General features: G+C 41.2%; 1 protein-coding gene across 1 annotated transcript in view; it reads left to right on the forward strand.

Annotated features, from left to right (window-relative positions):
• Positions 1–27,414, forward strand: part of PLCZ1 (phospholipase C zeta 1) — a 122,648-nt gene that overhangs the window by 88,613 nt on the left and 6,621 nt on the right. Inside the window, exon 10 of the mRNA XM_073319008.2 lies at positions 23,186–23,358. Coding sequence (XP_073175109.1) covers positions 23,186–23,358 — 173 coding nt within the window. The remainder of the gene's footprint in view (positions 1–23,185; positions 23,359–27,414) is intronic.

A 27,414-nucleotide genomic window follows, 5' to 3' on the forward strand; every position in this document is an offset into this window, starting at 1 on the left:
ATCTCGACCAGTGAGGGGTTGTGTCACTGTTTGCCTTGTAATCCTGGGTGCCTTAAATACTCTGATGCTGTGGCTCACATCCTGTGCACCAGCAGACAAGCACGCAGGTCACACCCTGAGTGTCTGTGTGCTGTACATCCCTGCATCGGCATCTCTGACTCCAGGAGCCTGCCTACAGCACAAAAGCCCCACCCTGGCTTCCACCAGCCTTGGTTACTACTTAACACGCTCTCAGTCCTGAATTTACCCAAAATTGTTTGCCCTGAAGTGTCCATTCCTGTCCTGTAAAGATATAAAAGCTTATTAATTTAATGGGGGTAAATACACCCTTCCCTTCAAACATCACATTAAGTTGATTTATTGTAAAAATAAAACAAGTTTATTAACAAAAGGACAGAGAGTAAGCAATGCCAAGTAGAAGGAATAAAGTTAGAAATGGTTATAAACAAACAAAAGTAAAAATACACTTTCTAATGGCTAGGACCTAACTTAACAAGCTACAATCTTTGTTCAAGGTCCGTATCAATCTTCCATTCCCAGAGACTGCAACCCCTTGGTTGAAGGACCCATCTTTCTTGAGCTCTGGCCCTTTGCACCCATCTAGTGATGGATGCAAATATGACGTCTCCTCTCTCATTATATCTTCCCAGATTTACTGTTTTGTCCCCAGACACATGATAACCTCATGCTGTTCTTCCCTTCCTGTGGACTTCCCAACCCCCTACTCATTTGTATTAAATGAGCTTTCCATTGTTTTTGGTTGCACCTTGCTTAATTTCATTGGAGATGGTAGATAGCTGCCTTCCCTTTCTCTCTGTGTTTGATCACACACTTTAAAGTACAATAGCATTAAGTATCCATGTTTCCTCATATACTGTTAATACATACATTTCACAATTATATTAATCACCAGTGGGTCATTGGCTTTCAGAAAATACCTTACTGGATACACTTTTATAATACAGTAATACTGTGTGTATCATCAGTTGTTTCAATTACTTTATAGCCCAGATAAAGTTTCTGTCTTCTGCTGGGGTATAGATGTCATGCCATCTTCTCCCCTAGTTTGATAGCTTTGTTTACATTATATGTAAGGTAAGCATTGTCTCTGCTTGACAACCAGGCTGGTCAGACAAACAATTACATATTCCTTTTTCTTGGGAATACTGGGCTGATGCATTGCTTGCCAAACAGTTTAAAAACATAATTCTAGCAACTGTTTATAACTTTTTGTACACATCTGGTCCATACATCATTCAAGAATATTAATGGTTATTGAGTTATTTGTTTTCCAGTGATATCGTACATGGCACATTTTAGATACAGATTATGACAACAGTATGTTAGTTTTAGTGAGTATCTATCTCACGCCTGACAAGAGCTGCTGACGCAGAGTAGTGAACCACAAATGAGCCTCTGTGTCACAGAGGATAAACCTAGAGAAAAAATCCACCTTAGCCCGCTACCCATTTATTGGGGCAATATTTTACTATTTGCAGCAAGAGCTTTCTGCCCGGAAAACAAGTTGTTGATATTGATTTCAGTGGGCACTGGACCAGGCCCGTGGCCATGGTGAGAGGAATGGACCTGAGAGTGATGATTTATCACAATGAATAACTTAAAAAATCAGCAGTCAACAGAAAGTATTTTCCGTTACCTGCCTCAAGTGATATTTTCTTAGTTTGACTGGGTGCTTATGCCCATTCCATTAAAAACATTAACCCTAGAATGGGGCATTTATTAAAAATACAGACCTTAAAAGATCAAAATGGGCTTTGTGAAGCTAGACTTTTACAAAGACGAAAAGCACCGCAGCAACTTCCTGTTGTCAGCTAAAATTAGTATGCTTCCCCTATACAATTAGTGTAGTTATGGAAAGAACTACTTTTGCACATCCATATCTTCTTCTTTTTTATTTATTAAATAAAATGGAATGCAAATGTTTATGCAGTGGAAGAAAACTCAGTGCAGTTATTTAAATAAACAGATATCAATATAAAATATACAATAACAAGCTAAAAGAATGACCAGAATTTACCATTATTTGTGTAATGACAGCATGGCATACCAGGTGCAGAATTTTAGTTTAGAAGAACCAAAAATATGTTTATTGATATACTTAGGAGCACTGATCTAGATCTATATGCTGCCCTGAGAGCACCACAATTTGTGTTATGAAATTTATTTTGAACAGTTTTGTTTTGGCTTACAAGCCTGAAATGACCCTTAGCAATTCTAGCATAGCTGGTCTGTGACTGAATCCCCTAATATGAAGACGTACTCTTTATAGGCTATGTGTATGCTTATTATAAAGTGCTGAAATCTAAAATAACCAAAGAACTTGCGATTGAAACAGAGACTCTGATCGTCTCACTAACGTAACCTAAGAATGAAACTCTCACACAGTTAAAGTGGAGCAATCTAAAAAAACCAGGTAGTTCCACAGTAAGAGGTCTACTCTAGCTGTCCTCACTCTTTAAGAGCCAAAATGCCACTTCATCATCAAACGACTTTGCACAGAAATACAATGGGGTAATAACCTGACATTATAATGCAGTGTTTGTTGCTGTTTTCATTCTTCCTGCTATTGTTTGGAACAAGCTCTTTCCGCCCATTCTGTTTGCCTCCTTTATGGTGGCTGATAACGAGGTAAGTTCCTCTATTTCCCACCTTTTCCTACCTTCTGGGGAATGGGTGGGTGAGGTCTTGCATTTATTCCCCTGCTACTTCTTGTTCCTGTGGGAGGTAATTTTCCTTTTCTATCTTCCCTTTTCACTCCCCCATTTTCTAGTTATTGTTTTCAGTGAGGGGAGGTGCTTTACTTTCTCCCCATTTCATCCCACCAGGAAGGATGAATTCTAGGCTGCCACACTGCCAGTGAGTTTCTTTAGTGCTCTCCATACTATTCGAGGTATATTGTGGGGCATGATATTATCTGATAGTATAGTGTATTCGTCTTCTTATTATTACTATTTTTACTGCGGTAGCACCTAGAATCCCAGTCATGGACCAGGACCCCATTGTAATTGTCTGTATACAAATACAGAACAAACAAATGTTTCTTGCCAAAAAAAAAAAAGCTTATGATATAAATATATACAAAACTGTAATCACTAAAGAGTAGTTATACAGTTAAATCACTCCAGTAGTTGACTACTGCAACATTTCAAAGAGTAGAATATTACCATATTTTGCAATTAGGGCTACATTTACCATCAGATCCATGCCAGGTATCTGGGTTTTTTTTTAAGTTAAGTGAATGATGGTCTGTATTCAGTCTTTTTGTTTATTTTATGTAGAAATTCCACTCTGTCACAGCAAATATATCGTTAAGTACACTATCATATACACATATGTGTGTATCTCCAAAAGAGGGCTTGTTTTGACCACATACACTTGGAACTACCAAAGTAAAGAGAAGTTCTTCATTTGCTGTTGTAATAATGTGGGAATATTGTCTTCAGGTTTTCACCGAGGGCAAAATTAGATACCTCATAAACTTGTGCAATTGGGCCATTGGAAAGGAAAATTCTTTGAAGTTCCCATTAGTTCTCTCTGATTCGTCATGGTAGGAGATCAAAGCCCCTGCCCCCACATTCCATCCTTGTGGAGTGGGCAAGGAATCTGAAGAACCTGTATCTTTGCATTACTTCCAGCATCCCTGTTTCTCTACCTGTCAGAAGCTAGTGGAGTTGTGCTGATAGGACTTCCTTCTCCTGCCAGCCACTGCTGCCAGGATCCTCCCTTTCCCCTACCCATTAAAATGAAAGGAATCCATAGAACAAAGGGGCCTCCAATCAGAAGTTTATTAAACTTATAAATAGTACACAGGACAAGAGAAATGTATGAAACTATTTAAAAAAATATAGGATTGTATGAATGCAATGCACTAGTTAATTTGTCACACCAAAAAGGCAAAAGTCCATAAAATGATATTTTCCTGTTTGAGCAGAAAAATCTTAGGAGTCTTAATCTGTCAGATCTGCTCAATAGCAAACGACATCATACTCAGGAATTTTTTAAAACTATGTGAAGTTTTTATTCAGTCTGTAAATAAAATTATAGTTGTAACGATACTAAAGGAAAACAGGTAAGTGTTCTGAGCTGTTTATAGTAACAAAAAGTTTAACAAACAAACGTGTCCAGAAGTCCAGTAAAACAAGTTAAATGCAAAAAAGAAAAGAACCCCCCCCAAACCTTAACTATTCAAAAGACTACTCTCGTTATGCATTTTGGCATAATAGATACACAAGAAATCAGTTTACAATCAAATATTTCAGTTATTTATGGTCTAGTAATAAATATTTATCTAAAATATCCTTATCAGACCATACCTCATTTTCTTCAGGTAGGTGAGCTTCTTTTTGGTCTAAATGTGTTCATAAGACGTTAGTGTCATTGCAGTAAATAAATAAATAAATAAATAAATAGAGTATTGTTATTATTTTATAAACTGCAATTTAGCCCCAAACAGCACAGAAACTGGAAAGCCTTGTGACAGACATTCAAAACATAGTTCCCATAATTTTCTTCTACAATTTTAACTAGTGATCTTTTATTTGTAAATTCTTTATTACACTCATTTCTCCAACTGTACTCATAATGTGAAACTGGTTGAATGCTGTAGCTCACGAAAGCTTATGCTCAAATAAATTGGTTAGTCTCTAAGGTGCCACAAGTCCTCCTTTTCTTTTTGGTGATAACAGAGTCAGCTTAACTGTTTGTTTTTGTTGAGATAGATAAAGCAGACAGTGATTTAATTGGGAGAAATTAGAACGACATACAGACTAAGCAATGAAAAGTCAAATTAGGTAAGGGAATTTTATAAACAGGAAACTGAGATAATTTCTCCCATTTTACAAAGATTTTGGATACTTAATTTTCTTATATTAATTGATTTCAATAAAGTTTTCTATAAACTCAATTAGCCAGTGTGGAAAAATGTTATCTTGTATTAAACTCCATGCTGGAGATTTAATCTTCTAATAAGGCACAAGTGCCAAGTGAATTCTTTCTTCAAGAATTCTCTTCTTTCTGTCACCCTTTCCCCCCAACACTGGAGATTCTTTGTTCCCAATCTGACATCTTTGAGAAAACTGAATCCAACTTTGATTCACATGAATCAAATTTAGATTGTAGCATTTTGTAATTGTTGCCAGTGAAACTTAAAGAGTGCCCTGTTTCAGTATTTTTAGAGGTAGGTCTCTGATTGTGTTATTAACTGCCTCACATGTATTGATGGCTAGAAAAGACCCTGAATGGGATTGGAAGTAGAGAGGGAAAAATTGTGCTTCTCCTGAGTCCCAGACATGTGGTGTTGCAGTGAGCTCACTGATAGGGTCACCCACTCCCCTGTGTTTACTCCCTCCTCGAGTTATTTTTATTGAGTGATCCAAGATCAGCATCCTAGAAATCTCGGAGATGACGGAACTCTAACCCATAGTGGTGACGTGGAACAAACATTAAAACATAAACACATTAAAAATACTTCATCCTGGCTTGGTGGGGGTTCCCCTCATTGCTAGGTTTTTTTCAGATTTTTAGAACTTTTGGTGAGGCAGGAATTCACCCAGGAATCACTCCGAATACACGCCTCATACATTGTTGAGCGTGTGCAGAACACCAGTGTCATTGAAAAGTGCAGTCATTGGGAATATGACATAAAACCAAGCTGCCTAAAAGGAATTATAATTCCAGCTAAATACAGTGCTGGCTGCCCCTCCACTCTCAGCACTGGCTCCTTATTCTCAGATTAAGGCACCTCTTTCCCTTTGGGCCGTGGCTTATTCTTCCACTTAGTGCAGACTCACAGGACACGCACACAGGCTGTTCACTGGGCCTATCCACCAGCCCTGAGCTCAGGGCAGTTCAGGTTTGCCTTGGCAGCACATGCCTTTTCCTGCAGCTTGTGTGGGTTCTTGAACCACAGAAAGGCAACTCCCTGCTCCAGAGGAGAGTCGGCAGCAGAAGCAGGATTTCCTGAGAGCTTTCTGGATGGGTGAGGTGGGGAAGGAGAGGCCAGCTTCTCTTATCTGCCCATCCCCAGCCAATCAGGGTTCCTAGGGCAAGGCCAGCCTTCAAGCACTATGTAACTAAATACTACTGAGTGCTCTGTCCACCTTAAGTGGAAGGTAACACTATGCTGTCAATAAGCCGCTAGATTGCAGTACAAACAATTATATACATTTGGAAAAAATATGCTGAAAATTAGAATTGCATGTATAATTTTAACAAAATATGGAACCCAGTAAGAAATTTGAGCCTGGTTCTCTGTTGCCTTGGATCTTGTCATCCCTCACCTCCGGGCTGCCCACAATCCGGGGATTGTTGTGTAGATTCTCCTTACAAAAGAAAATCGTAAGTGCCCACATCTGCCAGGTTTATGACTGTGCAGCACAAAGCAGCCTGATTACCATGAAGCACATTATCTCCTGCTAGAATATTTACCAATTTAATCTATGATGGATTTTAGCCAAGAAGCCACGTTAACAGAATCTTCATTTCATCAAGGTTTTTTTTTTTATGATCATCAAAATCATTATTCCTTACTAAATTCACTAAATCTGTGTCTGCAGGCAATTAAAAAGACACTGTGAACTTGTAGTCTACTCAAATTTTAAAAAAAGCAAGATAGTGATAACAGTGTCAGTGGCTACTGCTGGCCCTGAATCACCCTGCTAATTTTTGTGGATTATCATCTCATTTTCCTAATTGCTGTATTAGGTACCCTCACAAAAAAGAGGGGCATAATGAAACTGACTATAGACAGGTTTCAGAGTAGCAGCTGTGTTAGTCTGTATCCTCAAAAAGAAAAGGAGTACTTGTGGCACCTTCGAGACTAACCAATTTATTTGAGCATAAGCTTTTGTGAGCTACAGCTCACTTCATCAGATGCCACGATGAAGTGAGCTGTAGCTTAAGAAAGCTTATGCTCAAATAAATTGGTTAGTCTCGAAGGTGCCACAATACTCCTTTTCTTTTGACTATAGACAACATGCTGTCAAAAACACAAAGTAATTGAAACAATGAGAAACATTTTTTCTCCAGCCTCTCAAGTACAATAAAATTAGGTGTTACAAGAAACTATAGCAGGTAAATTAATTTTAGACAGAAGTGTAATTTTCAAATTGACATGTTCCCATAATTAACTTAAACAGCAACTTAGATTTTAGTTTTAACAGTTTATCAGAAATGCTTGTTTATTCTTCTCATGAAATACTCTTCTCCATAGAAAAAGGATCCTCATGGAAACCAGTTTTCAAATCCAATTGGGTAATGGACAATGAATGATTTATAATAATTAAACATTTTTGCAGTAGAGTTACTCACACTTGTAATTAAGAAAAAATGACAGTAATTAGAAAAAGTAAAATGACGAGTTCTTTAATTTTTCTGATAAAAATGTCTTTATAGCTATAAAATGTAATCGGTCCAAATGCTCTTCAGACACTGACTGTTCCTACACTTTGACCCAGATCCTACAAACACTTCTGTATGTGTGTAACTTCTTGTGGGAGTAATCCCATTAACTTCAGTAGGACAACACATGTCTGTAAAAGTTACTCATAAGCAGTGCTTAATTTGTAATGAAAGAGGTGTCGAAGCTCAAGCAGTTAGGTGGCAGAACTCAAGCCTACAGGTGCCGGGGCTACGAACTGCCACGGCTAGAGATACTGGGGCTCAGCCGTGGCAATCCCTGGCTCAAATTAAGCATTTCTCATAAGCTAACTATTGGCAGGATGAGGTCCTTTGTTTTGAAATGCTTCAGTGGTGAGCACAGACAGCAGAGATAGATAGTGACAGAGTAGAGTTTACTCTACTCTCTAGTGAAATTGAGGTCCAAAGGTGAATAATACAATATGGCAATAGTCTTTGCATGCAGCAAGAAGACAAGTTAGAACAAATAGGAATGGATTGATTGCATATCAAGCTTCATCAAGCTATGTACTCATTAATCAAGCCAACCAGGAATTACAAGGAAATGAATCACAATATATCTTAACAGGTGCCCCCTTCTGATTGTAAGCACTTAAGTTATCATTTATAACCTTTGGTGAGATCTTCACCCATGCCCTTGCCTGCTTACATCAAGTATAAGGATAGGAGCAATGTAAAGGGGGCTCTTACATGGTCATCAAAACCTCTGGTGCAGGCCTAGTGGAAGACAGCGATAAGCTTGCCTTCTGAGGGTCCCCCACCAAGCCCTGGCATAGGGGCTATGCTGGTGGGGGATGGGAATGGTAAAAGGAGGGGCATGTCAGGGATGGAGCAACAGCATTCCTTGGGGGCAACCATGGCCCATAGGATAGCCTGGGGAGGCTGCCATAACTTAACACAATTCAGATAGCCCTAGGGACTTAGATATGAGACTCTGCAGCCCCTAGAGCAACCCAGGATCAGGTGGCTTGCTAATGTAGGCTAAAACCACCATAGCCCCTATTGGCCTAGGCTGAGAGTTCTGTTAGTTAATATTTGTACAGTGCTATGTAAGTGTAAAGAGTATTATTATATTATTTTACTTGTCCTTATGGTGCAAGGGAGAAAGATTACTATCATATTTTATTTTGGATAACATTTATTTACTACTGATATGGATCCTCCAATGCCTTTGAAGGCTGTTTCTGTTAAGTGAATGCACACTCCTTGGTACATAAAATATTTATTTACCAAAAATATTCAGTCACCTTGAAGTGGTTTGTCCTAATTTTCAGTTTCAGATGTTTTTAGATGGTTTAAAAATAATTTCACATCTGGAAGTTTCTACTCCTCATGTAAAATGTGGTCTACTGGTTTTCTGGACCAGGCCAACTCCTACATATTATCAATTAGAATGACATTTAATAAGATGAGATGTAAAAATTTCAAAAAGCACCTAAGTAATTTTTGAAAATAGAAGTTAAGTTACTTAGGCGCTTTTGAAAATATTACCGCAAACCTATAAGAGTAACTGAGAATAAGAGAGATCACTATAAACTTGACCCTGCTTTCAATCTCAGTCTCCTATTGATTTCAATTTCAAGTTTTGAGTACACAAAAGATATGAAGAATGAGATCTTATAATAGTAGCTCCAATTACCTATATCTTTATTTTAATTTATTCTTGCCTTTGTTATATTTTGCACATTCTCTCCTTCTCATGAAGAAATCACTTTAAAAAATACCAAAGCACATAAACAGGAGTTCCCTTTGTCACTTTCCTTAAATTCAATCAGACATTAAACTAAAAATCAGTACCGTGGTTTCACAGAAAATCCTTATATCAATAACAAATATTTAAAATCTTTACACAGCCCATAATACATACTCAATATTGACCTAATAACACTACTGTAGTTGAAAAGATTGCAAATAATATACAAGAGCCATGTAGACTATTAGTCTCTAAGGTGCCACAAGTACTCCTGTTCTTTTTGCGGATACAGCATAACACGGCTGCTACTCTGAAAGCTCTCTTTATGTCTTCCACACTTTAAAAACCAGTTTAAATGGAGTTTCACATCATTATGAGACATATTTTATGACATCTGTTAAGGACTGAGTAGACATTAAAAATAATTCTCCTTCACATTCTGGTTGTTTTCCAAAGAAGCAATAACTTTATAATCCAAACATTGGTTTTTCTTTGCCAAAACATTCCCCCCTACAAAGTCCTCCAGTTTCAACTTACTGAAATTACTAGACAGTGTACTGAATGGTACCTCCTCCATTCTTCAATAGTAGTCATTAGAGATACCTCTGATCTTGGATGAAGGGCCCTTTTTCTAAGAACAGGTTGTTTGGGGTCATTGTAACTATGGGAAGTAAAATGCCATACACATTCTAGAGCTACAGGTCATCAGCTGGGCTGTGAAATTTTTTTTGGCTATACTTAAGGACCATATAGTGTAAGTGCTAATGGACAAAGCAACAATGTTTGACCTCAGCAGGGAGGTGCTTGCTCCAAGAAATTGTCAGGAAGTCACAGAGCCCTTTGAGCCTGCTGTTTGGCTTATCAGATGCATCATTTTCCCCTTCAGCGAGCTGGCAAAGAAAATGTATTGACTGAGAAGTTAATTCACTGTAGTTGTAGCTGTACTGGTCCCATCTTGTCTCTCAAGTTAATTCATAGAACACAAGAACAGTGTGAATGATGGTCTTTGAAGCAATCTGTATTGGACCACCTTGTTCCCTGAGCAACAATGCAAAATGTCCTCCTTTTTGATTCAGGATGGACAGGAAATCTGCTAAAAGACATGCTTTTCTGTAGCTTCCGTTGCTCCTTTAGATTTTCACATTTTCAGAAAGTGAACATAAGCTCAGGTCTGGATCATTTTGGGAGCTCTAGCCTGGGCTAAGCAACATTGGTACAAAACTCTTTTAGATCTCTCAAGAGAGCCCCTTTGTTATCTACCAATATCCCTACTGACACAGGAAGGTCTCATCCTGAATTCCGATCCAGAGTCACTTTCATGTAATGGGACATTGATTACTTCTGGATCAAGCATTTGCAATGAATCTTGCTCTTAATGGTTATACCGTTATTGTACAGCAGTCAAACATGGGTGCTGAGGAAGGCCAAAGAGTGGTGGATTGACATTTTTGATTCATGTTGTCTTTTCTGCAGTTCCATATTAAGTGGCAGGGCAAGATCAGCAATGAGGGATATTCAGAGCTGAACCCACCAACCAGCTCCATTAGCACTGGTTCAGTTCTGGCATCTTTCTTGGTATATAGATATTATTAGGATAGAAAACCAACAAATTATTAAACATATTCACCAAGGAATGCTACCGCACAGTCAGCAATCACGTAGTTTAGAAAAGCTTCTGTGGCATGATAGGATTGCCAACAATGGACAGATTAAACAGCCAGCCCATTTTAATGATCTAGCTAGAGATCGATCCAGGTGGTACTCAATCTGCAAGGAGGTTACATCCCTTTGGGATTTGTGTGGATGATGATGATGACACAATCTTGCTGCAGGACAGGAAACCTTCTGTGTTAAAATGTTATTCCCAAAATGGAAGTTTTTTTTTTTATGGATAGCTAATTACAATCTGTCTCCATGCTCCATCCCTATTTAATCTAATTTGAACGGTCTACTCAAATTTGAAGTCTCTCAAGTCTTTTCTTGTTATCAGTCAAGTGAACCTGCCTGCCAGCTTAGTATACCATGTGCCACTTAATGTTTTAAAGTCATCCATTATCCTACCCTCATGAGATTACTTAAATGACTGGTTCATGTCTTTCTACTATTCAGTGAGCATGTTAATTGTCCTTGACCAGCACTCTATGCTTGTCATCCCCACTTGAATCCTGCTACTGGTTCCTTCTTTTCCCCTGCAACAAGTTCACATTTCTTGACCTCACTTTCAAGGCCATCACAATTCTGCACCGATCTTCTTCATTGCTTTTCTCTTCTCTCTTTCCCCTATCTGACTGTGATGGTAATCTCATCTGACTCTTTGTCCATGTCTGTTGCTAGTGTCTTCATCTTGGTGCTTTCTTCCATATCTCCCTTCCATGTCTCACTCACTCTAAACTAGTCTAAAAGGCTTTTCTCCTTCATGTTCCTCCTCAGAACCTACAATTGCTGTGATGCCTACAAGAAATCAGTCAACTAACAATAGTGGATAGATCAGTAGCAACTCCCACATCCCAACCCACCCTAAAACCTTCCATTTTTAAAGTTATTTGGAAATATCATGTTTGCACATAGCTTGTCTATATAACCACATTGTCATATAACCTGACTACTTCCTCATCACCACCTATCCTTTTCCATACTCACTTGTGTGACTCATCTTAAATAAGTGTACATGCACTCTGGAGCAGGGACCAAGTCTTCTTATATGTGTATGCAGCCCTTTTACAATGGTTACTATTGCTATATAATTAAGTTCCATTGGTCTCCTACAAGGATATATAAGCTGGGATAAAGGACAGTGATGTCTGTTGGTACTATAAGGCTCTGGAAGCTATGCTGTTACATCGTATACGGTGAATACACTGTATTCCTCACATCCTCCAATAGATGATCCCAAGCATGCCACAGGTATTTATATGGGAGGCAATTCCAAGGTCTCTGGATCTTTGTGATTAATAAGAGTACTGGCTTCTGTGTGACTCCCTAGTGACTAAGAAACTATGGCTGCAGAGATGGGAAACTTCAATATCTTTCTATGTGGAGGACTGGTCATATGAACTGTGATTTCGCAGTCTGGGAAGGAACTAACATGTGAACAATTTGAAAAGATTGGGTGTGATACACATTTACACCGAGACTCCCATTATACCACTCTGGTAGGGTAAAGGGATCATTGAGGATCAGACTAGGGCTGTTGATTAGTTGCAGTTAACTCATGCGATTAACTCAGAAAAATTAATTGTGATTAAAAAAATTAATCATGATTAATCACAGTTTGTTAAAGAACAGAATACCAATTGAAATGCATTAAATATTTTGGATGTTTTTCTACATTTTCATATATATTGTATTCTGTGTTGTAATTTAAATCAAAGTGTATATTATTTTTGATTAAAAATATTTGCACTATAACAATGATAAAGAAAAAAAATAGTTTTTTTTCAATTCACCTCATGTAAGTACTGTAGTGTAATCTCTTTGTCGTGAAAGTGCAATTTACAAATGTAGATTTTTTTGTTACATAACTGCTCTCAAAACAAAGCAATGTAAAACTTCAGAGTCTACAAGTCCACTCAGTCCTACTTCTTGTTCAGCCAATCTCTAAGACAAACAAGTTTGTTTACATTTGCAGGAGATAATGCTGCCCGCTTCTTGTTTACAATGTCACCTGAAAGTGAGAACAGGTGTTCTCACGGCACTGTTGTAGCCGGCGTCTCAAGATATTTACATGCCAGATATGCTAAACATTCATATGCCCCTTCATGCTTTGGCCACCATTCCAGAGGACATGCTTCCATACTGATGATACTCATTAAAAAAAATGCGTTAATTAAATTTGTGACTGAACTCCTTGGAGGAGAATTGTATGCTGCCTGGTCTGTTCTACCCGCATTCTGCCATATATTTCATGTTATAGCAGTCTCAAATGATGACCCAGCACATATTGTTCATTTTAAGAACACTTTCACTGCAGAGTTGACAAAATGCAAAGAAGGTACTAATGTGAGGTTTCTAAAGATAGCTACAGCACTCGACCCAAAGTTTAAGAATCTGAAGTGCCTTCGAAAATCCGAGAGGGACAAGACATAGAGCATGGTTTCAGAAATCTTAAAAGAGCAACACTCAGATGTGGAAACTACAGAACCCAAACCACCGAAAAAGAAAAGCAACCTTCTGTTGGTGGCATCTGAGTCAGATAATGAAAATGAACATGCACTGGTCTGCACTGCTTTGGATTGTTATCGAGCAGAACCTGTAGTCAGCATGGACCCATGTCCCCTGGAATGGTGGTTGAAGCATGAAGGGACATATGAATCTTTAGCGCATCTGGCACCTAAAAATCTCGAGACGGGGGTTACAACAGTGCCATGTGAATGCCTGTTCTCACTTTCAGGTGACATTGTAAACAAGAAATGGGCAGCATTATCTCCTGCAAATATAACAAACTTGTTTGTCTGAGCTATTGGTCTAACAAGAAGTAGGACTGAGTGGACTTACAGGCTCTAAAAATTTACATTGTTTTATTTTTGAATGCAATTTTTTTATACGTAAGTCTACATTTGTAAGTTCAACTTTCATGATAAAGAGATTGCACTACAGTATTTGTATTAGGTGAACTGAAAAATACTATTTCTTTTGTTTTTTTACAGTACAAATACTTGTAATCAAACATAAATATAAAGTGAGCACTATACACTTTGTATTCTGTGTTGTAATTGAAATCAACATATTTGAAAATGTAGAAAACATTCAAAAATATTTAAATAAATGGTATTCTATTATTGTTTAACAGTGTGATTAATCACGCAATTAATCACAATTTTTTTTAATTGCTTGACAGCCCTAGATCAGACCTATATTTGTTTTTCTTGAGATGTATAATCAATGCTCCATTGTTATACACTGTAAAACTCTCTATCATTTTACCACTTCAAATGCTTTTTGTTCTCCAACACCTTGTAGATGACCTCTCCACTTCTTTGTTTCTTACTTCTCTTCTCAATTTGTTCCTTTTTTAGGGGATAGTCGCCTCCCCTCTTCTTTGGATTGATTGAATAATGTAACACTCCAGGGTGTAGGCGGTGCAACCTTGTGGTTAAAACAGGAGTCAGGCCTAGTGGCTGGAGTGGAGCCGGATGGCGGAACCGGCATTGTGGTTAGAAGACAGGTCGATGGTCAGAGCCAGGAATCAGGACAGAATGGGAATTGTGGTCAGGAGTCAGGCTGGAGGTCAGAGCCAGGAGTCAGGAGTGGGGTGTCCAAAGGGAGGTAGAGACTAGGATTGGAGTGGGAACAGGAGCAAATTAGAGCAAGGATTGGTACAGGAAGCATGTCTGTTGCAGCTGCCGGCACAGAATGCATTGAGTGCCGCTGTGCTGCTATGGATAATACAAGGCTAAATGATGATCTACAAGCTTTCCTGTCCAATCAGGGAGCACAATCACTTAGTGAGCATTTACCGGGCCCACCCCAGCTACTCAGGTTGCCTGGTGACAATGCCTGGAGCCATCTGAGTTCCTGACACATAATTGTATACTTACTATCCACTAAAAACTTTTAATAAAAAATAATGTTTTTTACTACCCATGAACTTGTCCTGACATCTCTTAGGTCCAACCTTACCCATTTTATATGCCTTAGCATCTGGGAGCAATTCTTCCAGATGGCAGTCTTTTGGGAACAGAACTGTACCACAGTGCACCATGATCACAGCAGCTTCAGTAAGCTTTGTTTAAATATATTTTCATATGCTTATAATAAACCAACAAACTAAGAAATTTATCCATACATATTACGATCTAGGAGACTCAAGATATTGCTTGGTTTCAGAATAGCAGCCGTGTTAGTCTGTATCTGCAAAAAGAAAAGGAGGACTTGTGGCATCTTAGAGACTAACAAATTTATTTGAGCATAAGCTTTCGTGATCTACAGCTCACTTCATCGGATGCATCTTTGGGAGGGATTTTAAAGGTTCAAAAGACACTTAGGTGCTCTACTTTCATTGGAGGTCACCAAACTCTCATTTTTATAGCTGGAGTCTTCCCCTTTGCCATTATGTATAGCAATACAAAAAAAGCCAAAAGCAAACAACCGTGTTAAAGCTAAAAATCACAGAAAGTTTTTTTAGAAAAGGCCAACGTAAAGATCCTAATGGAAATATTTGTTTAGCTGGATTATTTATCCTGTATATTTATTACAACACAAAAAATCATATACTAAGCTACTCTTATTCAGGGTGGCCTCCGTTGATTGCCACCAATAGGATGCACGCTGGTGATGCGGGACCACTGGAACTTTCTAGAAGCAGTGCCCACTGTGTGCCATATGAGTGTCTTGCAGACCAAATGTTCATAGACCAAGGTTATATATGGGACATACAGCACCCCTGATTGCCTTCCAACCACAGCTGCCTGTGAACCAAGAAACCCCAGAGCTCAGTTTGGTTTTCAGAAATCTCACTTTTTCTCTAAAAATCCCTTCGTAAATCATTACTTTAGAATTTTAGTGTTAGTTAAGTGTGTCATCTTTGAGTAATTTTCTTAGTTTTTAAGTTAGTTTTTGAACTTTCTTCATAGTTATGGAGTTAGTTGCTGGACTGACTTTGGCTTGGTGCTGGTGATATGCTGGACCCAGCCTTAGGTTACAGTGCAGTCTCTATTTTCCTAGATCCAGACACTGTAACTCACTGCTTTGTCCTCTTAGGGGGAAGGCCAATCCCCTAGCTAGTGTTTGGTATATAAAGTCCTGGACATCCCAGACTGCCAGGGAAAACCAGTACAGCTTTCAGGCTTATGTCTTGAAGGTGAAATCCTCTGAGCTGCCTGAGATTCAGTCTTCTGATTCTATGCAGACTCAGAAAAGACCAACTTTAATCTCCGTAATCCACTTCAGTGGCCAATGTGAAGGATTCTGTGCTGATATCATCCTCTGAGTCAATAATGAGTCCATCTGAAGCAAACTCCTCTGTGGCTTTGGTGTGGGTGCCAATACCAAGGGGCTTTTGGTGCTGAATGGGAGAGCTAAGGAACAAGTTTAATTGACATAGTAGTAAAAACACTGGAAGCTGCTGGAGTCTTTCCTGCACTCAAACTCTCTGGTGGTAGCATGGTAGCGCCAATGGGAATCTTTTCCTAAAATGTCCTACTGTAGAGATAGTCCCAGACTGAGCATGTTTGGGTTCCTTTCCAGCATATGTCAGAAGTTCAAAGCCACACAACAGTAAAAATCCCCAAGGCTTTAGAAACAGCCAAAATAAATAGTCAATTTGGCGGGGCTACAAAGCACATTACAGAGAAATGCTTTCAAAGTTCCACCTTCAAGCTCAGCAAAATCAGGAAGTGAGATTGCACAAAGTTCAATCTCTCCTGGCAAAGAAGCTCATCAAGACACTGAACAAAAGAGGACATAGGTTTTTAATCTAGGTACTGCCCAATTCCCTGACATCTAAGACCTAAAATTTTATATGGTAAAAAGAAAATTCAAAATTGCATATCTACATATACCCTATCATACTTCTTCTAGACCAGTGGTTTTCAATCTGTGGTCCACGGACCCCTAAGAGTCTGCAGACTACATCTAAGGAGTCCACAGAAAGGTGACTATGAAAATAAAGTTTCAGATCCCAGAAAAGGTATTCTGTTTTTCTGATCAAGAAAAGTATGTGAATATCCCCACCTACAGGTCAAAACCCAGAAGTGCTGTTCTTACCATAGAAACCCACAGTTTAGTGCCCTTTCTCATGCTGTGTCAAATCCCATGCCGAGCACGTGCAACATTTATAGTTAAATGCTGTTCAGTCAGTTTTCAGTCAAAGACTTGTACAGTAGGGGTCCATGGACCACAGGTTGAATTTCTAAAGGGGTCCATACCGCCATTTGAAATTTTTTAGGGCTCTGCAAATGAAAAAACATTGAAAACCACTGTTCTAGATTACAGCAATGGGCTATGAACCACGCAAAACACCTGTAGTATGGGATAGACTTCTTAAGCACATGATGTATTTCAGATTTGTCGTATATGAACACTGCTACAAATTCTTTGTATTTACTTTGGGCTGGAGCTGCTGCCACATGTATTCACAAAGTGCTTAGTGGGAGTTATCTCATAACTATACAGATGGACAACTGGCTGATCATAGGCAGCATGCTGGAAGGAATCCATGGATATATTATGCCACCTTTGGTGTGCTAGGTCCCTGATAAACTATTCAAAGTCACAGATTTAGCTGAAAAGACAATTGGAATACACTGGAGTCCTGACAGATATGACTTAATTCAAAGCCTTCTCTTAATTGAACTCTAGTTAGGATTCAGGTCATGTTAGGATTTGCCAGAGCTGGCAGGTATCTGCAAGGATGATGTTGACGTAGGGCCTGTGAAGGGGATCACTCACCACAGTGGCCACCCCATGGTTGAGCAGGGTGTGGCAGGTTCTATTCTTTCCTGGCACCTCCCTGTTGGCAGCCACTCTGGTCCTGAGATGGTCTGCCCCTTCCATGATTCAGTCCTCTGGCCAGGACCACAGGTTTTATGCCATCCCCTTTTGGGGTATATAAAAAGTCCAGCAATGGGGCAGCCCTCTGGACTAGGTGCAGGGGCTCCAGGTCTTCCCCTGGCTTCAGGTTTCAGCGTCTTAACCCTTCTGTCCTCAGATGCTTCTTTTCCTTCGACTCTTTGTTTTGGGGGTCAGCTTCTACCTTTGGCACCCCCTATGTGTTGGTAGGGGAATCCAAGCTCACCCTGTCTGCCAGGTTCCAATCCAGGGCCCAGTATAAGCAGCTATGTCCTGTACCACCAAAGTGCTATACTGCTGCCTCCCCCAATCACTCCCTACCAGATCCCTCTTTCTCAACAAGTAAAGTAAAGGCATTAAATCCCTGGAATCAAAGATAAAGTCTCAGACCTTCTGAGACTCACAAGTCTCTTCCCTTTGAGTTTGGCAACTTTATTACAGCCACATGTCAGATAGTTGGAGCTCCTTCTGAGGGGTTCAGAATGCAGGTCAGGTCACCTCCACTCTCTGTTGCCTTCCTGAGCTGAACTGCTTTCCTTCGGAGCTCTTCCTCCAAGCCACGAGTGCTTTGCAGGTGGAGCTGCCTGGGTCCAAAGCAGCTGCTTAACCCCGTCTCCACTTGTGTGGGGTTTGTATACCCCATTACAAGGCCTGATGGCTGCAATATAGTTTTTTAATATCCATGGTATATCTCCACATGAAACAAACTCAGTGGACCTTGAAGTCTCTGTGTTCTCAAGTCTTAGGGAGATTCATGCCTTTTCCGTACTTATCTACAAAGATGTTGATGATCTGAAGAAAGTTCAGAAAAGAGTAATGAAAATGATTGGGAGGCTGGAGGGACTGACTTGAGAGGGAGCATACTAATGGTCTACAAATGTTTAAAGTGTGTACCAAGGGGAGAAGACTGACTTAGTAATGTTCATATCTTGCTGCTATTCCATGTAACTACTTGAAAATATTCGTTTAAGGCAAGATTTCTCAATCCTTTTCATATTTTGATGCCACAGTCTTCCTTTCACATCCTGCCCTCCTCAGATGTGCCCCAGAATCCTTTGCACCATTTCCTGTAGGGCTTCAGCAGTTGCTGCAATAGTTCATGCAGGTCTGTTTACCTTTGTACTTGAGAACTGATTAAAGGTGACTGCACAAATTTGGTTCAACAGAGGATTAGAGAAAGGGAGTGGAATCAAATTCATCTGTTCTTGCTCCCCTTGACAACTGTTGGTTTCATTTCAGTATTGCAGGGGCATCTGTCTTGTTATGGTCCATTTAGAAAAGAAAGTTAAGAACCCGGGATGACACTAGAAACTTGTATTCTTTCGTTAATCCAGTCAGTCAGAATGGGAATTTTTCAGCAACTGTTCACAGACAGGCACAATCGAATAATAGACATGCCAGGACAGGCCAAGTTGGCCAGTCATGTTGCTGATATTTTCACTGAATTCTTAGGAAATAAAAGCTGAGCATATACGTATATAGTAAAACAAAAATCTTCAACTGAAATCTTATCTCTGTTACACGTGTGTAGCCATATTGACTTTAATGGCTAAATTAAGAATCTTATCCTCAGTACATTTTTAATTTCTAATTTGAGGCAAAAAATTAAGTCAAAATACAGTGCTGATGTTCTGGTGTATTAAGTCACAATAGTATTGCTCTATGTTTGTACCACAGTAGCGTGTTACCTAATACAAGACACCATCAACTATTCCCCATTGCTTGTTATGCTTGTTAAATCAGGTTTTTCTGTTTAGCAGCTTCTGAAGTTTGGCAAAGTTAGCAGCAGTCTCATTATGTACAATCATGCAGTTTATTTCATCATGCAGAAGTTACAAAAACATATACAATTTTTTCACTGCTATTTGAAGCCATCTCTGTTTTGTTTTTGTCTTGATTCACTTCAGCTGCACACTTTAAACTATACCATCGCAAAAGACATGCTGACCTACTTTATGTTATAATTCCTTGGTAGTAAAAGTTCCAGTGCATTCATTGCTTGTACTGGCATCTTGCTTTTAAAATCTGAATCACACATGAAAGGATTAAATGAACTCCAGGTTTCTTGCAGTATGAATCACAAACAATTGGATGCTTTATAAATATCACTACAGAAATAAAAAGTGAATTGGTTAAATGGTGAAGAAGTTTTTGTAAGGAAGAAGGATCCAAACTTCTTGCATTTTCTCCTTGAAACAAAGAATTTTGAAATTTGCTACATATTGATTTAGTAGATTGTATTCTCTCATTACTCCTAGGGGAATGTGAATTCATGTCAGATTTCTTTGCTTCCCCACAGAAAAATTACTTTCTGACAGGGAAGCAAAGAAAAGCTGCAAGAGCAGTCATGCCCCACTCACTAGTAGCACAGGTACAACATTTCAGACATCGAGAGCAGCCGTCTAGAGGTAGATCACCGTGGGGCTGGGGACCCCCGAGCCAGTAGCTCCTAACTGAGCCGGGATCAGCTGCTAGTCCTGGCTGGCCTAGAGGCAGGAGAGGATGGGACTTCCTCTTCCCCTGCAAGGAGTTCCTGGTGCTGTGTCAGCCCCATTCCCAGAACCTCCCCCCACTGCAGGAAGCTCAGCATCCTCTCCTGCTTCCTGCCCCCATCACTCCTCAGCTGTGCGGGGAGGGGGTCACTGGATGGGGAGCTGCTCCCCCATCCACCCAACCCCTGTGCATCTGGACCTCCCATACCCAGACATTCCTGCCAAGCCTCACCCAGTATATCCAGAACCCCCATAGTCCTCCATACCCAAACCCCACCCCACTGAACCTCAATCCCTGCATCTGGAGCCCCCCTGCACCCAGACCACCCTCTACTGAACTCCCTGCACTAAAACCCCCACCCTGATGCCCCACCCCCTGCACCACCCTGAGTCTCCACATCCAGACCCCCACACCATAGACTGCCAACTAGCTGCAGCCAGACCCCCACCCCACCAAGCCCCACTCCTCCAGCACCCTGAGCCCCCCCTGCTGAAACCCCCCACACCCAAACCCCTCTGAGCTCCAACAACCTTCACCTAGAAGCCTCTGCAGAGTCTGATTGCCCCTACATCTGGAACCCTCCCAACGAGCCTCTGTGCATCCAAATCCCCCCACACCTACACCCTGCACTGAGCTGCCTGCACCCAGATTGTCCCACACAGAATCCTCTCACCTCCACACCTGAGCTCCTCCACATCTAGATCCTGCCCCACACTCAGTGCGCCCGATACAGAGGGGCAGGGCCCCAGGGTGTTTCTGGGGCAGGCCCAGGCCTTGTGCTGTGTCAGGGTTGGGTGCAGCCTCATCTCTGAGACTGTGTCTGGGGGGCTGCAGGGTGATCTTCCACTTTCATGCAGCCAGAGGCCTGTGCTCCCCACTGCCATGCTGGAGCCTCTGCATTTATTTATTGACAAATAAAATTTGCAGAATTTTGCAAAATATTGTGCATAGAATTTTTAATTTTGGCGCAGAATGTCCTCAGGAGCATCTCATGGAACACAGAATAAGGCTCTCTTCCTGAATTATTAGCAGTGACTTGTAGTACTTAAAGGCCTCATTTTTTTACCTGCCAGGACAACGAGTAAATACCTTTTTATCATCATGCTGTTTAATACATGTCATATTAGTTCCGTGTGAATTTTCCATGATGAATGTGAACAAGAAACTCCAAGATGCTGGAACGGAGAAAATTTTGTTAAGTGGCTCTCGTGCAGTGTTGGCTTTATCTCATGAATTATAATATCTTGCTAAGAAGTGCGCTGTTTTATTTCCACATTGCAGCTGCAGCAAACAGAAAATGTTCTGAGCTGCTGGGAAAAGGAAAATTTGACAGGTGTGAACTGATAAAAATCAGCATCTTAAGCGCTGAGGAAGTATTTGGGTCACATAGCAATTAAAAAGTGTACACAATCATTTCTCACCATACATAAACATGTTTGCAATGAACATTTTTAATTAAACTTGAAACTTCTTGGTCTTTCCGGCCATCTTGCCAAAAGTGACACCCATTTTTGATTAAATCAGTACAATTGCCATATGTTAGCTCACAGTAACCTGCCTCTTCCCTTTCCACAGTAGAACTTCACTGAGCCAGGGTCCATTTAGAGATGCTGTGCAGAAGTTAGAAAAAAACATGCTGAAGTGTTTCCCAAGGGTTGCATTTGTAAAGTTTCTGGAAAGAACAGTATACAGTGCAATAGCAGAGAACTTGCCCCAAGCCCCCTCCCCTGAGTGACACGGCTGGGACCGGGGCGAGGGAAGCAGAGCGGGCTGCTCCCGGCCCCCCGCTAATCACCTGGGCCACTCTGGGCCTGTGGGGCCTCCAAAAGTGCCCCCCCACAGCTCCTGTCTCCATGACCCTGGGGGAGGGGGAGCCCTGCCCCGATCGCCCCCCGAGACCCTCTGCCCCTTATCCAATCCCTCGCCCCCCAGCCCAGCACCCTTAACATGCCACTCAGAGCAGTGTGTTGGAGCCAGACACGCTGATGCGCTGAGCCACTGAAGCGCGCAGCCCCGTCTGCCCCGAGCGCTGCTTTACCGCTTTATATCCGAATGTGCGTTATATCGGGGTAGAGGTGTATTTGGAATCTGTCATTGCAATCCCAGTAAGGCAGTCCAAATATTCGTTGGTCAGTTTTCAGAGTGGCAGCCGTGTTAGGCTGTATTTGCAAAAAAGAAAAGGAGTACTTGTGGCACCTTAGAGACTAACCAATTTATTTGAGGATAAGCTTTCGTGAGCTACAGCTCACTTCATCGGATGCATAAAGCCCAGGGGCTCAAGACTGGGGCAGAGGGTTGGGGTGCAGGGGTGAGGGCTGTAGGGTGGGGCCAGGGACGAGGGGTTCAGGGTGCAGGAGGGGGCTTAAGGCTGCGGCAGAGGGTTGGGATGCGGGTTGTGGGGGTGTGAGGGCTCTGGCTGGGGGTGCAGGCTCTGGGTTGGGGCCGGAGATGAGGCGTTTGGGGTTGCAGGCAGGCTGCCCCAGGACTGGGGCCAGAGGAGTCCCCCCAGCCCTCTCCCTGCCAGCAGCAGCTAGCTCTGGTGAAGGGACCTCTCTCTCCCACCTGCTGGCAGGCAACATGGAGCTCCAGGGGAAGGGGCCCTCTCTCCCCTCCATCAGCAGGGAGCTCCAGAGCCGGGAGAGAGGCCCACAGCAGCCCTGCAAGCCCCAACTTGCTCCCTTCCCGAATTCCTGCCCACTCCCTACCTCTCCCCTCTCCAGGTCCCCGCTGCATGGCCCTTTAGAGCTGCTGCACAGCTATTTATAGCCTGCTGCACAGCCGTGCGGCCATGCAGCTTAGAGGGAACTTAGTGAGCTGCACTTAGGGTCCATGGGAGCTGCCACTGGCTCACAGGCCTTTCAGTGCAGAACAGAGCCTTGGTGCCTACTACCAAATTGGAAAGATAGCAGCGTCCTGCATGTGAAGACAATGGCATCCTGCAGGTGACAGTCTATTATTATTTCATTTTCATATCTGTTTAAACTACAACTAGGGTTAGGTTAATTCTGAAGCGTTGTCATCTGCAGTATTCAGATGACATTATTTTTCTTACAGTGGCCTTAAATTTCCAGACACCTGGACTACAGATGGAACTGCAAAATGGAAAATTTATGGACAACGGTGGTTGTGGCTATCTTCTAAAACCAGAATTCATGAGAGATTCTGCTACACAGTTTAATCCATATAATGTAACAGGAAACCATAATCCAATAACTCTTTCAATAAGGGTAAGAGTGGTTTATTGACAATCTCATTTATAATTTATGGAAATATCTCTCGTTGAATTAGCTGAACTATATTAACTGCCTCTCATAAGTATTTATTACTGGTACCTTTTCTTTTTCTTCAAAAGCTCATTGTGCCTTAAGCTGGTTGGATAACTTAGAACTATAAAGTGCCTTGATATCATTGTGCCAACATAGTATATTTGATATTGCTTGTATGGTTTCTTAGTTTCATTTCACATCATTTTGCTTAAAGACACTCCTTTCCCTTGATGTTTGAGGAAACAAGTAACTTGTACAAAATGGTGTCTAAAAATATAAATATGGCTTGTACTGAGGTAGATATCTAATTATCTTATGAGATGTATGAGCTGCAACAGGGTAAAACTATGCTTACATCTTTCGTATACAGTGCTGTTGTTAGACACTAAGGATATAAAAAAAGATTTGCACAGAACTCAACTGGAATTTGGGTGGGTATCATTACTTGCATGACCCTCATAACCTTCCACTCTCTCTACACAGGGTTTCCCTCTCTGCCCGCTTCCCCAACCCTTCTCGTCCCATCACGGTGCATTTTGTTCTAATCATTGCATGGGGGCGGGGGAGGGCAATGGACTGCCTCACATTTTTTAGGGGCACAGAGTGGCCACTCCCTCAAGCAGGGTTTTATGGCAGCTGTCCAGTGTGGGACAGTCCACTACTATGTCCTTTCCAATATAGGAGGGGCCCATACCAAATATGAGGAGCCCTATAATCCTTAGTGCACAGTTACTTGGGGAACCCCTGAAGTTTTCTTACTGGCTGATTGCAGGAAAACCTCATCATCTTTTGGCATATTTTATACAGTAAAGATAATGAGGTTTTTCTGCAGTCAGCTCAGTTGTGTGGTACCTGACAGCACGGTGTATTCCTAATCTTTATACCCTATGATGAATGCTTTTTGTCCCAACCCCAAAATCCAGATGACTTTCTATGGCTTGGGTGGGGTAAAACTGGCTTATACTAGGTGCCACATCTGACGATCATGGTGGTAGAATTGGGAAGTGACCATCCTGGCACCTCCTGGAGAACTGAGAGAAGATAGGCAGACCAGCAACCCCTCTGAAGACACAAAACGGAAAGCCAAGTGGCAGGCCTAAACCTTAGGAGTGAGATGGAGAATTTTGCTAGGCTGTTCAGATTCTCTGGAGTAACCTGAAGGGTTTGGTCCGCTGCCAACCGCTACAAATAGACAATATGCGGCCAACATTGTCTACATTTATATTAAGGAATCTGGGTCTTCCTTCAACTATAATTTATAAACTTATACTGAGCTAAAAACTGGTGAAGTAAAAGAGCAAACGTGGTTAATCTCAGTTACATGATCGTCCGTGTTATATCTGGTAAAGGAAAACGTGTACGGTCACAATGGGAGCAGGATCAAGCTCTATAAGCTCTAATTTGTCATTTTTCTTCATTAAATATTAGGCATAGCATATATACTATGATATAATTAATTTGGTAAAAGACAGAATTGTAAAAATTTGGATGGCATCCTCTGTGCTTTACTGTCATACAAACCCTGGTTTAGTTTTAAAAATCCCTTACAATGGATCTTATTTAAAAAAAAAAAATTCTCCTTTTCATCTCCAAAAAGAAAAGTTCCAAATTCTCTATCATTAGAAAACTAGTTTCACAATGAAATGTTATTGCTGATCATACTGTATACCACTTATTTAAATGCTATTTAATTAGCATAGAATTAATGTATAATTATTGTTTCATTGCTGTCAGTGAAATAAATTGCAGGAATAAGACATTAATTAAATAGGGATTGTATAAGGATTACACAATGTGTGTGCCTTATTCAGCACATCATACTACCCTAATAGTGAGCACACGGATTACATGATGGACGTGATTTAATGTTTTCAAGCTCTCATGCATATACATCAATTATATTATTCATTATTTATATAGAGCTGGAAGAGATGAGGAGAAAACCCAGCTTGTGGTCTAGGGGTTAATTAGGATTAGTAACAAAAATGAAGTGATTGTGTACAGTAGAGAGAGAGAGTGTGCGAGCAGAATTTTAGGTTAACAGAGTTGAAGAATGTGCAGGCTAGGTAGCGGGAAGGCCAAGGCAGCAATGACATTTCAGGGACTGATGGAATGGAGGCCTCAGAACATAAGAGTAATGATGTTAAAGGGAGGGGGATCAGGCAACATGGAAGGACAGGAGAGATGGTGGTTAGAGAAAGAAAATTCAGAGACAAGCGTCAAAGAGAAAACAGTTCACAATAAAGAAGAGAATGAATTAATTACCAGGCTCATGAATGGGGGAAACTAGTTTGCTATTTGTACAGGACACAAGCAAGGGGAAGGCAAAACAACTAAAGAAACGATGTCCCCTTTAAGAAGGTGTTTCTCAAGTGTTTCATTAGCCAAGAGTGAAGCTGAAGGCAGGTTAATTTGAATAGGTGGAACTTTACTAAACCCTGCGCATTGCTCTGTCCATGTGGCTGAGTTGCTTCCACCCTAACTCCCTGCATTCCCTGTTTTCCTGGTGTCCCTTCCATAACTTGCCTTGTAGGGAACATGGATCCCCTGATGCCAGTTCAGCTGATCATGGCACATGAGGGAAGGAGCAGTCTTAACAAAGTTCATAAGGGCTTTACCTTAGGGCCCTGGTTCAGAGCTCCTGAACTTAGAATCATCAAATGAAGTTGGTCAGGCTAGTCCTCTGGAGCTGGAAAGTAGGGTGACCACCTTTGTTGGATGGAAATAAGGGACAACAACATGAACGATAATGCCTCTTTATTTTAAGGGACATTTTAGGGACACCATTTTTGTAGCATATCATGTATTTTTCTCTCAAGTGTACATTTCTACTCTCCTCAAGTCTACAGTGAAATTATCAGAAGCTTCAAGCTAATGTTTAAAATGGTGCTTATTATTAAGGCTTCAATTAAGTCATGGGTATTTTTAGTACAAGTCATGTATAGGTCATGGCCAATAAACAAAAATTCACAGTCCATGACCTGTCCATGATTTGTACTATAAATACTTGACTAAATCTTAGCTTGGGCAAGGACTAGTGGCACCAGCTGCTGGGGGCTACCGAGGCCAGTGGCAAGATTACAAGATTACAATCACCATCAACAAGATTAGGCTTGAAATTAGAGAAAGGTTTTTAACCACCAGAGGAGTGAAGTTCTGGAACAGCCTTACAAGAGGAGTAGTGGGGGTAAAAAACCCTAAGTTGTTTCAAGACTGAACTGGATAAGTTTATGGATGGGATGTTATGATGAGGTTGCCTACAATATAGTATATGGCTCATCTGTGACTGCTATTAGCAAATATCTCCAGTGGCTGGATATGAGATGCTAGATGGGGAGGGTTCTGAATTTCTACAGCGAAGTCTTTCCCAGGTGTCTGGCTGGTGGGTCTCACCCATATGCTCAAGGTCTGATTGCCATATTTGTGGTTGGGAAGGATGGTTCCCCCAGGTCAGACAGGCAGAGGCCCTGGGATTCTTTTTTCAGTCCTCTGAACAGGGCCGGCTCCAGGCACCAGCGTTCCAAGCAGGTTATGGGGCGGCAATCTGCAAGGGGCGGCAGTCCGTGTGCCGTTAGGGTGTTTCCGCGGTGGCAGCCTCTCTCTTCAGCCATCCGTGGCGGTAAATCGGCAGCGGCTTCTATGTTCAGCTGCTTGCGGTGGCGGCAATTCGGCGCGCTGTTTGGGGTGGCAACAATGGTAGAGCTGGCCCTGCCTCTGAAGCATGGAGCACGAGTCATTTTCTGATTTGAACTAGAATAAATGGTGGATTCTCTGTAACTTGAAGTCTTTAAATCATGATTTGAGGACTCCAACAACTCAGCCAGAGGTTATGGGTCTATTACAGGGGTTGGTGAGTGAGATTCTGTAGCCTGTGATATGCAGAAGTTCAGACTTGATGATCGTGATGGTCACTTCTGGCTTTAAAGTCTATGAGTCTATAATCAACAGTAGGGACCTGGTGTCTCAAAGCAGACAAAACACACAGAGGTTACTAACACTTCATTGCAGAGGCGAAGG

This window comes from Lepidochelys kempii, chromosome 1, assembly GCF_965140285.1.
Source record: "Lepidochelys kempii isolate rLepKem1 chromosome 1, rLepKem1.hap1, whole genome shotgun sequence".
Lineage (NCBI taxonomy): Eukaryota > Metazoa > Chordata > Testudines > Cheloniidae > Lepidochelys > Lepidochelys kempii.